Below are 15,961 nucleotides of genomic sequence, written 5' to 3'. Positions count from 1 at the left end.
TTAAAAGGCTGCAGCTAAAAAACCATTACCATTCTGCTAGTGAGCCTTCTATCAGTATTTTTTAGGGTTTTGTTTGATTTTTTTTTTAAATTTCAAATGGTGGAAAATCTTACAAAATGATAAGATAAAATTTTGTTTTAGGGCCCGTGCCCCATTACAGCAAGAACTGTTCAAAGGGAGCTTCGCACTTTGAACATTTGTGGAAGAGTTCCAATTCGTAAACTATATAAGGCAGTAAGAAGTAAAGGGATGTAAGTGACCAGGAAACATTCGCCTCGTGTGACGTCAGTTCTTCGGACGGCCCTGCTAGAACCATCTACATTTTCACAACTTGGGTCTTCATCAACTTCACTGTTTTTTTTTCTAGATTTTTCTTTTTCTAATTCTTCTAAAAGTTTTTATTTTTTTGTGTTTTCTAAAAGTACCCCAGATGCTCAAACTTGAAAAAATGAGGTCATAATTTTTTTCTTTATGACAAAAAATAAAGACATGACAGATTATTTTTTATAAGAACTTACTTTGGGAGAGGAGTTCAATTTATTTGTCCAATCTTCATGAAAATCATTATGAAAAAAAAAAAAACAGACTTATGAAAATTACTTAGCACTGAAATTTGAACTTCAGCAATAAGTTTAAACGATGTGGCAGATGTGTACATTTGGAGACAAATTCATTTAAAAAAAAATGGAGAATTGTAACCAGACTAGCTGGGCCCAGAGCCTGTTGCTGGTCGTCACATTTGTAAACAAATGAAGCACAAAAACTGCTTTTTATGTTTTTATGAACGATATTCACAAAAATATTTCTGGGAACATGAATTGTTTTGCTGATGATGTCAAAGTTATGGGGACTGTAGATAATGAAGAACAAACAAAACAGCTGCAAGAGGATCTAGATCATATTACGGAGTGGGCTGATAAATGGGGTATGGCTTTTAATGTTGGGAAATGTCAAGTGCTACATTTAGGGCATGGAAATAAGTGTACAAGTTATTATTTGTAAGGTTCAGTCATTAGTCAGGCAGACAAAGTTACTGATCTGGGGCTCTTAATAAGTCAGGATTTAAAGTTTAGTCAACAGTGCAGCATTGCTAGTAACAAGGCCAATAAAATGCTTGGGTTTATCAATAGATCTATTTCAAACAAATCTAAAGAAGTTCTTCTGCCCTTATATAGAAGTTTGGTAAAACCTCATTTGGAGTATACTGTTCAGTTTTGGTCTCCTTATCTTAAGAAAGTCATTAATGTATTGGAAAGGGTTCAAAGGCGAGCTACAAGGCTAATAAATGGACTTTCTCACTTAGACTATGATTCCAGGCTTAGAAGGTTAAAAATGTACAGTCTTAAGCAAAGAAGAGACCGAGGGGACATGATTCAGTTGTTTAAATTTATTAAAATGAAAGATGTTACGGGGCTGAAGTTAAGCACTGAAAACAGGACAAGGGGTCATTGTTTTAAGCTATTTAAATCTCAGGCTAACATGGATATTAGGAAAAATTATTATTATAGCATGGTAGTGGAACCTTGGAACAGTTTACCGGAAGAGGTGGTAATGAGCAAGGGAGTAGATAGTTTTAAGAGGGCCATTGATCTTCACTGGGGATTGTAAATTGACTAGGACCAGTCTAGCTGGGCCTAGAGCCTGTTGCTGGTCGTCGCTTTTGTATTTGTATTTGTTAGGATATGGAGTTTCCAAACAGCAAGTGCCCCACTTGCCCTTGTGCAAATCAGGGTCTGTTTACAAGGAACCCATTTACCACTGCAAAATTGGTTAGGCCTTCAACTTGGTGAACACCACATAGATTATTGAACCTTAAAATATAGTATTGAATTTGTTAAAGTCGTTTTATAGCTATAACTATAAAAGTTGTTCACTCAATGCTCCACACTTTTAAAATTTAAAATTAAATATCAGATTTTATTTAAATGTTTATAAAATGTTTGCAAATAAATTCTTAGTTCAAAATAAATAAATAAACTTTACCGAATTGAATCTTTTAAAGCACTTTTATTATACTTAGCCTGATTGTTACAAAAAAATCTGAGGCCTGCTTTTGCTGTCTCAGTAACTAGACCACTTAGAAACTTCTGGATTTCACTAAAGTGATTTGCTTAATCTTAAGGTACAATTTAATGCTAAAAAATTTATTTCTAAAATAAAATAATTATTTAGGTTAGGATGGAAAACAGCAAATTTCATGTTATTTCCCCATTAAATGTTGAAATATAAAACCCATTGTTACAAATTTTGTTGCCTTACAACAGCAATATTAATAGTAATCATAATAAAAATTTCTAATCAAGGCTTCTCTGGAGCAAGCATGAAATTAATCCACTATCATTGTTTTCGTTGGATTTTTATCCTCATCTATGCCAATAATCAAAAACGGGGCTAAGTAAAGACACATATTAGGATCTTTATCACAAGTAACTGGTGTGTTGCGAAATATGAATTAGTTTTGCAAACCTTTAATATTTAAATGGATCTAATTAATTTAGCACACAAGCAAATCCTAGAGGGACGCAAGGATTGATTTTTAGTGCCAAATGCTTAAAGTTTTAGACACGTAATATGGTTCTTCCCCCCCCCTTTAGTATGAACCATTTATATGAAAAAAAGAGGTAAAATTGCGTGATGGTAAGATTATTTTATTTCTGAAATACATTTACAGTTACACTAAAAGAATAAAATAACAGAATTAAAAAAAAAAAACCAAGCACTTTTCATAATGCACTCAAAAGGACAAAACATTTTTTCTGGATCAAAAAGGACAGTATTTAAGTATTCCTGTAGCTTTCAATTATTCCAAGAAAGTGACTCCACAAACGAGGAAAAGTGCGGCACAAGTCATTTTAAACCAAACCTTCCCTGAAAAATATGCAAGTTTTAGTACTAAAATTTTGACAGATAGTTAGATAATGATATGAAATTCTTTACCCGACTTGATTTTTCGGAATAATTGAAAACTACAGGAATACTTATATATTGTCCTTTCTGACCCAGAAAAGTTATTTTGTCCTTCTGAGTGCATAATGAAAAGTGCTTAGTATTTTTTAAAAAATTATGTTGTTGTACTTTATCCTATCACTTTCTTTAATAAAAGTGACAATAAACTACAAAAATCTTACTTATCAGTAACTTGTCAAGCTATGTACAATATTTTAACATACTTATAAAGGTATTTTTTATGTAATTCAAAATTAATAATGGTTGGATAAACCTTTTTATATATCTACGCTCAATGAGTTAATAACTGCTTTTAGGAGCTGAAGACTTTTGCTGTAGCTACCAAAAATTTTAAGTGGCTACCAAAGTTTCATGTATTAGTAGCCAATAAGCGACCAAAGTAAAATCCCAGTCTACACTATTTCTCCTCTTTTTAACTTTGTGTAGCCTTGAGTCCCCCCCCCCCCCCACTAACAAATTTCTAGCTATGTGCTTGCCAAGAAACTGTGACACCAGGGCTCCCTCTCCGGGTCCGGCATTGACCCTGTATAAAATATATTTAGAAATATCTTAAATACATTAAAGGGCTAATTAAAAAATCATATTCTATTTTTTTAACAACTTATTTAAAATTTTTGCATTTTATTTTAGTGAGAGAAAAATGAAATCCATATTCTTTTGTATTGTCTGTGTTTTCTTGCTGGTGAATGCCTGTATAGTAATTGCTGAAAGTAAGTTATTGTTTGTTATTTTCCAATTTTTTTTATCACTTACTCACCCTTTTAAAACTTTAACTTATGCATGGCATTTTGTTCTCATAGGTCTTTATTAATGATTCTTCATATCTCAAGAACACAACTACTTTATTGTTAAAATTTTAGTTATTAAAATTTAAATAATAAATAAATAAAATAAAAAATAGTAGCCAAAAAATTAAAATTATTGATTTAACATTTCCAAATGAGTTTTTAAATAAAATTACAAGAAATGTAATGAGTTAAAAGGAACATCAAGTAAGAACTAGGATTAGAGGAGATTAGGGCATATTTGGGCAGGAAATTATGGAAAAAAAAGAGCTTCAATGGCTGCACTATGACCCATTTCTCAAGAAAATTGAAAGCAATTGGTAGCAAAATTTTCCCAGTTATGTCAGTAATGTTTTCTGCATAATGATTAAATATAATTCTTGATTAAAACTTACATATTTATTAAATACATGTACTTTTTTAAATATCTGTGCCTTGACAAACTACAAGCTCAGTCTATCAGGTTTTATAGATACAATTTGTATATTCCAAAACTCTGTATACCAAAACTATACAGAATTAATTTTTATCTCAAATCTCTGACATACTGTAAAATTTTGGGAAAATTTTCACATTGATTGGGGCACCCTATCAACTCATTAAGACTTGAGCATACAATATGGGATCCCATATCTGTTATGCTTAGGACCACAACCTTTCTGTATTTTGGTAATTCTCGGAAATTAGATTCTGACTTAAAAAATAACGAAAATTATTGTATCGGGCTATACCGGGCATGTTTTTCCAAATTTTGCTAATGTTTGCGCCAAATTGGAATCTTTTTTCCTTTATCAATCCCAATGAAAGCATACTTTGATATGCTAAAAAGGAAAAGTTTGAGGTAGTTGGCAGCAGCGGTGTATGATCCACTTATTATAATGCGTTATATGATATGCTGATCATTCCAATAAATACATCTTATTTAAACTGAAAAACGACCTTGTATTTTTGCTCAATATATTTTTCAGAAAATATTCCCAATCCAAAGAACATTGTCATTTACTATCCTGTCTTCAAAAAAGTTTCATATTTATGTACATCAAAAGCCAACAAGTTTGGGTGGTTCAGCCTGAAATTCTTCCATTTATCTCTAAGGTTATCGCTTTCATTGTTTTTGTCTTTTTCTTTAGCATGAATTTGAGCTACTATGTCCTCGGAAGCAAGTACAGGGCTCCCAAATGGTCCGCTTTTCCCGCCAAAGTCCGTTTTTTTAGAGTAAAGTCCGCTTTAGACCGCTTTTTTAACATTTTGGTCCGTTTAGTCCGCTTTTATATTGTTTTTACTCAAAAATCAGATTTTAAAAATTTTCATTACACTAAAAGATATTGTGTGCTGACGTTTGTTACGCCCGAACACGCGGCCGCGGCACTATTTTTCGATGGAACGTGATTTTCTGGTATTATTTCGCTTCAGATTGACGTCATCACTCCTTCTTCAACTGCTGTAACATGGAAATCTAGCAAATGGAGAGGTTTGGGGGGGGGGGGGGGGGGGGGGGGTTATGATTTCAAATCAAAGCATTTTGCTGCCGATATTTCTCACGGGTTCGTACGCCCTTGAAAAACCTTGAAAAAAAATCAAGAATGTTTCATCAGTGCAATTTTCTGAACTTGTGTTCGATATGTAGCATCGCGAAAAATTACTTCCTGTGTTTGCGAGTTCAATCTTTTTGCATCTTGTTAATATTTTGATATTTTTGGCAATCGGAAGTTATTTTGACATACGCGACCATAGATTAGCATATTTTTTGTGTAATTTTAATAGATAATAAACTATTTTTTTTCGAAACCATGGCAACATTGAACTTACTCGCACTTCGCGGAAAATTGCTTGTCGTGTTTGAGATTTCAATCTTTTTGCATCTTGTTAATATTTTGATATTTTTGGCAATCGGAAGTTATTTTGACATGCGCGATCATAGATTAGCTTATTTTTTGTTTAATTTTAATAGATAATAAACTCCTTTTTTTTTTCGAAACCATGACAACATTGAACTTACTCGCACTTCGCGGAAAATTGCTTGTCGTGTTTGAGATTTCAATCTTTTTGCATCTTGTTAATATTTTGATATTTTTGGCAATCGGAAGTTATTTTGACATACGCGATCATAGATTAGCTTATTTTTTGTGTAATTTTAATAGATAATAAACTATTTTTTTTTTCGAAACCATGGCAACATTGAACTTACTCGCACTTCGCGGAAAATTGCTTGTCGTGTTTGAGATTTCAATCTTTTTGCATCTTGTTAATATTTTGATATTTTTGGCAATCGGAAGTTATTTTGACATGCGCGATCACAGATTAGCTTATTTTTTGTTTAATTTTAATAGATAATAAACTACTTTTTTTTCGAAACCATGGCAACATTGAACTTACTTGCACTTCGCGGAAAATTGCTTGTCGTGTTTGAGATTTCAATCTTTTTGCATCTTGTTAATGTTTTGATATTTTTGGCAATCGGAAGTTATTTTGACATAGACCAACATAGATTAGCTTATTTTTTGTTTAATTTTAATAGATAATAAACTTTCTTATTTTTGGAATCATAGCAGCATTGCACTTACTCGAACTTCGCGAAGAATTGCTTGTTGTGTTTGAGATTTCAATCTTTTTGTATCTTGTACATATTTTGATATTTTGCGCAATCGAATGTTAGTTTCACATATGCTATCCTAGACTAGCATATTTTATGTTCAATTTTAGTCGTGCTTAGTTTTAGAGAATTTTTTTTTTGGAAATTATACCAACTGTGAACATACTTCGCGAAAATTTGCTTCTTGTGTTCAAGATTTCAATCCTTTTGCATCTTGTAATTATTTTAACATTTTTGAAAATTGGAAGCTATTTTGACATGTGCTACCTTAAATTATATTATTTAATTTTATTTTTAAAAACTAAAACTTTGTATCCTTATTATTATTTTTTTTAATACTCATAATGAGTATTTTCAATTTGAAAATATAGCTCTATGAATCTGAACTTAAACATTTATTTATTACATTAAGTTATCCAGTAAAAGAAGGCTCAAATTTACATTCAGTGTATTTATCGCTTAAGCAGCATTTGTATATTTTTGGGTGTGGTGACTTTAATGAAAAATTTTCTTTCTCACTAATTTTTATATATACTTGAAGACAGTTACAATATTTTTTGGTGCCCGAACAACTAATACATACATATGAAGAAATGATTTGGATACTTAGCATACTAATAAATGATTTGCAAACCTCTAATATTTTTGAAGTCAGTAGCATAGCCAGAAATTACCTCCTGCTTTGGTGTTTGGTATTAAACTCTCATATGTGTATAAACTAACCATATTTAGGTTGGAAATATGTGTAAAAACCAAGGACTGTGGAGGGGGAGGGGGACCTACTGGCCTCTAAACTATATCTTCTTGTCTTGGGGTACCTTATATCAACATGAATTGTCTTTAAACTGGTTATGTAAAAAATTTTGTAAACTATTATGTGCTAAGGTGTTTACTGTAATAACTGTATCTAAAAGGTCTTTATTAGGTATGCACTGATTCTTCGGTCACTTAGATGATTATTTTTGATTAGCCAGTTTTTATCTGTTAATTAATAGAAAATTTATTTTACAATTAAGTATACTCTGTAAGATGATCAGTTACATGCTTGCTTGTCACCCCCCCCCCCCCGCATCCATATGTTTGTGTAAATAATATAATTCAATGGATAAAAAGTTCAGTTGTACAAAAGGTGATAAGGGTTTATCATTAAAAATCATTATTACGGTTAATTAATAAATTATCTTCACATATTTAGTGCCAGGCAGCTAATTTGCCTTTTGGTGCTTCCCTGGGTTTAACTATGAATGGTCCTCTTTGGTCCCCTTTTTGATTTAAAGTGGTCCTCTTTTACCCTTTTCTATGGCTAAAATATGTTGGGAGCCCTGCAAGTATTTTGGAAATGATAACATTGGGTCATATGCTATTCTCAAATGATTCTTCATTCCACTAATTAAAAAAAAAAGGGCCGTCATCACTTGTTCTCTTGTTATGAACATTATTGACTTTCCGTGGACTTCAGAATATTGAAGAAATTTTTTCAAAGTATAATGCTGAGCTGAAAGTCAGTTAATCTTATAAACCACAAAAATATTACTCGCTTTTAATGAAATTTTTTCTCTAAAAGTGATCTTTGCTCCCATAGACTTAACAATGCACCAACTGAGTATTTCCACTTTCCCTGCAAAATACGGGTTCTTGTTAAATTGGAGCTCATTATAAGTGAGTTCAACTGTATATTATCTTCATTGTAGCTATTAAAATATGAGATTGTTTTTTTCAAATTGATTAATAGGTTTCTTAATTATTTTTCTATAGTTTCGTTCTTGAATTACTGCAACAGTGGTCAAGATCCTGATCCATTTCCTGGAGATGGAGATGAAGTTTCTGGTTCAATAGTGATGAATACAGAAAAGATTAATGGTACTTGGTATGAGCCCAGCATGAACTGCTCTGTGACTTTTCGAGCTGCAGATGGTTTCCAACTTTTTCTGACGTTTTCAAATGTTAGTTTGAGAAATGCAAGCATGGACAACCTTACCATTACTTATAATGATCAGAAAAATCAAGAGTATCTTGCTGGGCAGCAAGTTTGTTCTAATGAGAACTGTATTGGTTTAAAGTTTGACTCTGGAAAATCGGGTAATCTGACTCTAAAATTTCTCAGTTCGAATGTCTCTGTACCACAAAATGTTACAGGATTTCATGCACACTACTCTGTATACAGTTTGGGTAAGACTTCATTCGTTATTCATTTTGTTAAAATAACTTTGAAAAGTTTTTCATTACCGAAAATATGACTGAAAAAAAAAAAAAAAGACAGTAAAATAATTTGCCTCATGGTTTGAAGTAGATCTATTGATATGCATCTAATGTTTCATTTTCTGTTGCTCTGCTAAAAAAACTAGCTTGTTTTGGAATCTTTGGAAAAACTCAAAAATGGTTTAGAAATTGGCTTAGTGGGAGAAAACAAAGAGCAGTTGTGAGAGGTACTTTTGCTCATTGAACTAGTAATGTTTTAAGTGGGGTTCCACAAATTTCAGTTTTGGGACCATTGTTGTTTATTATTATCATATATGATATTAGAGAAATGCTTTCTGGAGACATTACTATTTTTGCAGATAATGTCAAAATTATGGAGGTTGTTGATATGTTTACAGCGAAGAACAAGTAAAAATATTTCAAGAGGATGTAGATCAAATTTCTAAGTTGGTAGTTAGGTGGGGTTTGTCATTCAATCTTGGAAAATACCAAGTGCTTCATTTGGATCATGGAAATAAGCATGCAAGGAAGAAACAGTTGTTGACCTGGGTGTCTTGATCAGTCTGTAAGCTGTTCCAAGTGCCCACAACCCTACTAAAGTAGTAATATTTCCTAATTCCCAGATTAGCCCAAGACTTGAATAGCTTAAAACAATACCCCTCGCCTTGCTTTCCAGGAGGGAGGACGCAAGAGCAATGACAGTGCATGCTCAATAACAAACACTAGGTTAAAATTAAAAAAAGAAAAAATCTTATGGGGGAGTTTATTACTTCCCCCATTTTTATTTCACAGTTTATCAATGAGTTAAAAAACAGTACCTTTTAAACAGTATCCTTTTCTAAAAGGCAATTTTAAATTATCTTTGGCGACTAAGGAAGGAAAGTAAAAGTTTTAGACTCCCTTCTAGGGAGAGGCAGCTGCCTGTTCCTGTCCCTTCTGGCTACGATCATGCTGAATAGTGATTTTTAAGAATTTCTTGGATAAGTTTTCTTTTAAAATGCTTTTAAAAAATTGTTATCAAATTTTAAATAAAAAGTTTTCAGTTTGTAAGCTACACGCGGACCGGGAAAAATATGCTCGCAGGCCGGATTTGACCCGCGAGCCATAGGTTGGAGAGCCCTGTAGTAAAGCATATTTTCGGTAAACACACCAGTAGTGGCCACTGCTTCAGTAGTCGCCACTAAGGTTTTCTTTTTTTTAATATAAGCCTCGAAGTGGCAGCTACTGAAGCAATCAAAAAATATTGTTAGGAGGGGACTATTAAAAAAAATCTCGCTTTTTGTGGGTAGGGGGAGGAGGGGGTTCTTTCCCAGATATGTTTGGAATAAAAGAATGCGGTTTTAGACGGTCTTTGGTAATGCTACAAGGAGGGAAAAATTGGGGGGCCTTCTGCGGAAATTTTTAGAAATTGAAATTTTAAAAAATGCCATTATAGGCTATATTTGTTGATGTTAGTGTAATGAAAGGAATGGGACTTTTTGAAGTTGCCCTCAATTGATTTAAAAAAAAAAGCAAAATCCATCACCCCTCTGCCCAACTTTTCGAAATTGAAGTTCTAAAAATGCAGTTTTAGACTAACTTCATTGATGTTATGAGCAGGCTCTGGGCCTCTCCCCAAAAACTATTTTGAGATTAAAGTTCTAAAAAATGGCCGTTTTAAAGAGCTATTCAGTGATACTAGGTGGAGGAATTTAAACTCTCTCCCCCTTAAATTTTTCAAAACTAGTTTTTTTGTGCTTTCAGATTTCATATGGGAGCAGTCAGACCCTCCGTCTGAAATTTTTTCGTAATTGAAGTCTTAAAAGCACGACTGTGGACCATGTTTGGTAACGTCAGAGGTTTGGTCATTTTTCAAAATTGAAGCTCCATAAAAGCAATCTTAAATGATTTTCGATGCTTTCAGAAGGCAAGGCGTTTTGTATTGTTTCCTGAAAATTTTTTGACACTGAAGCACTGAAAACAAGGAATGAGAAGCTCTTTAATGGTTTTAGTGGATAGAGGGGGCTTGCAAAGTGTAGTATTTTGAAATCTTTCTCACTTTTAGACCAACCAGAAAAATGAAAAAATAAATAAAAATGGGGCGGGGGGGGGGGGGGGGAAGAAATATGAGGTACTGGACAAAATAACTTGATTTCGTAATTTTTGAAATTTTTTTATTTTAAGGTTCTTTTGAAAAGCCTTTCAATTTTTTTCCCAACATTAGGCAATCTTTGAAAACGAAGAATTTGAGAATTCTCCTCTGAAATGTAAAACACATCTTTGGAGTCATTTAGAGGCAAGGAGAGGTTTTAGGGATCTTCCTCCAAAACTTTTCAAAATTGAAATCTTAAAGGCACAATTTCAGACTATTTTTGGTAGTGATCTTGATGAAGGGGTGTTGGTTCGGGGACCCTCCTCTAGAAATGTTTTGAAATTGATGTCTGAAAAATGCTTAAATAAATGCATCTTTAGGGAATCAATTTTCATCATTGCTCCAACCGAACAGTTTAGAATTATTTTAAATTTCTTGCAGGGGACGAGAGTTAAGGAGAGAAACATTTTGAAGACCCTTCTTTTCAGACAGACTAGGAAGAAAAAAAAGGGGGGGGGTGAAAGAAAGAGAGGGGAACTAAATTTGCTAAGCAATAAGCTGCATCTGTTAAAAAAAGTAATTTAAAGATTTCTTTTTGGAAAAATTGAGATTTTTTCCCCAACATTATTTGCTTTTCTTTTTGTTGAAAAATCTTCGGTCTCCCGAGACACCTTCTTTTCTTGAATAAGGGGTACGAATCCCTTGACCCCTTCTGAACACTATTGCCTAGTACCATCTAAGACAGGGTTACCAAACTTTGATTCGCGACACCCTTTAAAGAATTAGAGTTTTATCACAGTATCCTAGTCTGGTTTTATATATATATATATATATATATATATATATTATATATATTATTGTTACCATGGTCCTTTCGTGGCAACCCTCACCTATGCTTGCCGCACTCAGTTCGGAAATCTCTGATCCAACTTTTTATAATTATTATTACCACTTATATTTATTTATTCTTTTTTTTTGTAGCTAAAAGTTTGAAAATTAATTGTGAGCAACTAAAACCAAAAATAACTACTCTTTAAAATTTCCCCCAATTTTGGAGGGGGCCCGGGACGCCTCAGCCTCTCCCTTATATACGCCCTTGATCTTGAATGTTTGTACTCAAATTTTCATTTCTTGTAATTAATACCAAATAGTGTGCTTATAATAATGCATTTTATTGTAATGTTTTTGCCTGTTGGCAATGAATTACAGTTGATTTAATAATTTGTTTATTTTTCTTGCAGTTAATCCAAAAAATCAAGCATGTAATGGAAAAAATAGATTTTTGTGTGAAAATGGTCACTGTGTTTTAGAAACTGTTGTGTGTGATGGACACAATGACTGTGGAGATAATTCAGATGAAACAAAATGTAAGCCTGATTTTTATTTACTTTAAAAAATCTAAAGTTTTCTCCTGTTATTCGATAACTAGATTGCTTATATTTCCTAAAGTGACTGCTAAAAATGGCTTGCATTATGCATTTTGTAAATAATATATTATCTAGAAACAACTTCACATATTAATATTTTAAAATACTTTCTTATTAGTAATATTTCTTGTATACATTTCTTTAAATATTTTCCTTCAGGTGTATGTTTTTCAATTTTTAGTAGTGTATTAGTCACTCTACATTAGCATTTTATTCATTTGTTTTAACCCTTGAAAACAAAATCGGGTCATTTTTTATTTCCTATAATGACAACTTTTTCTTCTTATTAAATAATAATTAATTTCCTTCATCTCATGAGAATAAGGTATATTTTAAAATGTTTCTAAGTCAAACCCTTAATAATCAGTTATTTTTATCTGTCTTCACAATAAGTAAATGTAGATGAAGAAAATATTAAAAGTCATCACTACTACATCAAACTCTATTTTCATTTTGTGGACCACTCTTTCGATGGGTTTTCATAGTCAAGTTTGGTTTGTTTATTTTTTTAATGAAAAGGGGATGACAAATTTCAGACCAGACCAGGGGGCTCAGAGCTATATTCGTCCCTGATTCTCTTGCATTAAAATTGTTACACAAGTGGGTATGAGTAATTACAATGGATGAAAATATGTAAAAAGTTTAAAAGCATTGAAAAATCAACATAAGTATATTCTTTTAATTTTATTGCTATTTGACTTCAGCAAGAGGAGCATTGAAAAATTAAACAGAAAAATGTATGCTTTTATAAGAGTTTTTATGTGGCTACTAGCAGTGGAATTTCCAGAATTTTTTGCTATGATGTAAAGTTTTTAAATTTGTAGTTATTTTTTTAACATTACTCTTGATTTTGTAGAATTACAGTATAACCTTGATTTAACGATTGCCAAGGGACTGGAAAAAGTTATCGTTAAATCGAGGCACATAGACATGCAATGCAGTCAAATCTAAACCAGTGCTAAAAAAGAAAATTGTTAAATTGAGGTAATCATTATCGGTTATCGTTAAATCGATGTTATACTGTAGATGCATTTTGAGGGAGAGAAAAAAGTATGAATCAATAGAAAATAAAAACAATTTGAAATATGAAATAAATTGTATAAAAATGTCTTAAAGAAATTTAGGTGCTCATGAATGTTTCTTATTGATAATTTTATTTATAGTCTGATTACAGAATTGTGACTTTTACATTGGTTCAGTCTTTTTTAAATCATGATTTTTGTCAAGAGCGTGAAATTGCAAATTTTGTGATTCACTGCTTCGTGAAAGAGATTAAAACTGAATTACATGTTATTTGATTTCAATGGTCAACTTATTTACAGCTTTGGGTTCTGGTACCATAGCAGCGGGCTTTCAAAGCTAGTTTTACTGCTTTTTCCTGCTCTAATATTAACATATGTTTTTACTTTATTTATTTTAAAATTCTGTAAGCAATCTAAAAGTATTGCAGTAAATTTATTATCTGAGTTTTGTGTTCTGATTCTTAACGCATTTACCTTACAGGCATTATTTCAGTGCGTGATACTGTATGGGCTATTGTGGTCATTGTGATGGCTCTTATTTCTGTTATAATCATGGTACCTCTTTTCTGTTGCCTGGCAATTTATGGCACTCGTAGTGTCGTGAAGTCGGTAACTTTGACCAACCCGGCGGCTACTGCACTTTTACCTGCAGGTGATCAAGGGGAGATCTTTGGTTTACTAACTTCTTCAGATGCTGCAATGAATGTCTGGCCTGGTTCATCATATGACAGAAGTCTCTCTTTAAGCTACGGAACTAATCAATATATGGAACCATCCACAAGTTCTGGCGTGAATCGATTTCGTTCACAGAGCGAAGTAGTGGACAAACCTAAGGATAATAAGGTTTTATGATATGCAATTTCCAAACCAACATTCCTGTAAGTGATTCTTTTTTTTTTTTGGCAATTCAACAACAAATGATATGACAGTCCAACAAATATGACAATCTAAGCCAACTGTTCCAGTACAAATATATTGTGTATATTGAAGACCAAAAAACGAATTGGCCAGAAAAAGAAAAGCTGAATTCGAAGAATGTTATAAATTGTACAGTAAATCAGTCAATATTTAAGTATTTAACTATTTAGATTTTATCTGATGAAACCACTTTAGTTTCTCTTTTTAAGCAGTTTTCACTATCATTGTTGCTGTATGAATTTTTACCACTTGAGTATTGTGGAAGACATTCTTATGTCACCTTTCATGCATTGGCATAATAGTATAATGAGGCAGAAATTTCATTCGATTTATGTTGTTATTTATTTATTTTTATCTAATTACTGAATCTTAACTCCCAGGGAAAAAAATAGCTCTTCGAAAGTATTTTGTTCTGGGTGACCACTGAACATAAAAGCCGAATAATCAGGGAATTAAGACGAAATCTGGCACTTTTATTTCGGATATTTGAAAACAGCATTTTAGTTCGCTTGAGTGATTTTACATCAGGAACTATGACTTCTTTAGCAGCTGCCAAGTGTGAAATATGCAATAAGAAGCAAAAATGAGTATATTTAGAGAAGATTTTTCCTAAGTTAAAGCTGTTCCTGTGCTTGTGTGCTTAAACAATTATTGCACTTGGTCAGATACTGCTAAGGAAAGTGAGAAGGAAGAGAAAAATGCAAAGGAAAATGTAGCACTGCTTCTAAAAACTGGCATTGTTTAATGTTGCACTGCTCTGCTTCCGTATTAGATTACTTTCTAGTTAAAAAAAATATATATATATATAAAAAAAAATATGCTACCAGCAGTTTTAACCTATAGTCAATGCTGTAGTTGGGGAAGATGTTTAGGGGAACTCAATATGGGGTTTGCAAGGACTCTTCAAAAGAAAAGGTGGGTTGAAACCAATTTACATTTCATTTCCATTATTTTTTACTATAAAAACCTGAACATTTCTAGGGATGGCATCTCCTCACAGGCCTTCCCCAACTACAGCACTGCCTATAGCAAAACTACAAGTTAGCAGAGCATGCACACAGAGCCAGGGACTGAAATATGTGAAAAGGTCTCAAATACGTCATGATAAATTTTTACACAAAAATGATTTTACACAACATTTTACTATTTTTTTTAGGAAAGGTTAGTTGTTCGAAGATGACAGGGATGCTCACCTGGGGGGGGGGGGGGTCATGGCGCAGAATGCGGCATTGAAATTTTTAAGGTGTGTGTGTTTTGAGGGTCATTTTGCCTTTTCAGTCATATTTTGATAATATATCTTTTTTTCGTCAGAAATTTTTAAAAGATTTTTGAAAAACCTAAATTTTAGCTTTTTATACGTCTTCATGCAAAGCATAACCCAAAAAAAAAAAAAAAAAACTTATTTAGTTTAAGCTTTTTTTTTTTTTGATCGAGAAGGAAAATGATTTTTCTGAAATTTTCTAAACGTTTTTCTGCAGTATCGAATATGGCATGAAATGGCTTTGATGAACCCCAAACAGACCAGCATTTGTTGCCTTGAGACTATCCAGAATACTCCAGATTGACATGCAAGCAATTGTAGTCTTACAGTATTCTTCAGTGATTTCATTTTAGAATTCATTCCAAATGGAAGCATCTATGTCAATTTAATTTAATCTACAACTTGTTCTATTTGATATCGTTATTTCTTATTTTACATTTATGTCATGAGTTCTGAAATCATGTGTCTGTTGAATCTGCTTCAATGATTCCTTGAAAGTCTACATATAAAACTTGTGTGAAATATTCCGATTTTGGCTCTTTGATACTTTTAAGATCACCACAAAACTCAAAAATTCACCAATACAAACCCTGAAAATCGATTACAGTCAAACCTTATTATCAGGTTACCCTTCAGACTGTTGACAAAGGCAAGGAAAAAAAAAAGACTTACATTTATACAAAAATACACTTCTGGCAGTTTAAACAATAATAATTTG

General features: G+C 32.5%; 1 protein-coding gene across 1 annotated transcript in view; it reads left to right on the top strand.

Moving 5' to 3' along the window:
- LOC129234097 (uncharacterized) overlaps positions 1-14,776 on the top strand; it is a 28,261-nt gene extending 13,485 nt beyond the window's left edge. The window contains exons 2-5 of the mRNA XM_054867989.1: positions 3,598-3,677; positions 8,101-8,514; positions 11,857-11,982; positions 13,546-14,776. Coding sequence (XP_054723964.1) covers positions 3,608-3,677; positions 8,101-8,514; positions 11,857-11,982; positions 13,546-13,916 — 981 coding nt within the window. The 5' untranslated portion in view covers positions 3,598-3,607 and the 3' untranslated portion in view covers positions 13,917-14,776. The remainder of the gene's footprint in view (positions 1-3,597; positions 3,678-8,100; positions 8,515-11,856; positions 11,983-13,545) is intronic.
- The last annotated feature ends 1,185 nt before the right edge of the window (positions 14,777-15,961 follow it).

The sequence above is a fragment of the Uloborus diversus genome, chromosome 1, assembly GCF_026930045.1.
Source record: "Uloborus diversus isolate 005 chromosome 1, Udiv.v.3.1, whole genome shotgun sequence".
Taxonomy (NCBI): domain Eukaryota; kingdom Metazoa; phylum Arthropoda; class Arachnida; order Araneae; family Uloboridae; genus Uloborus; species Uloborus diversus.
This window is presented reverse-complemented; position numbering and strand designations above follow the sequence as displayed.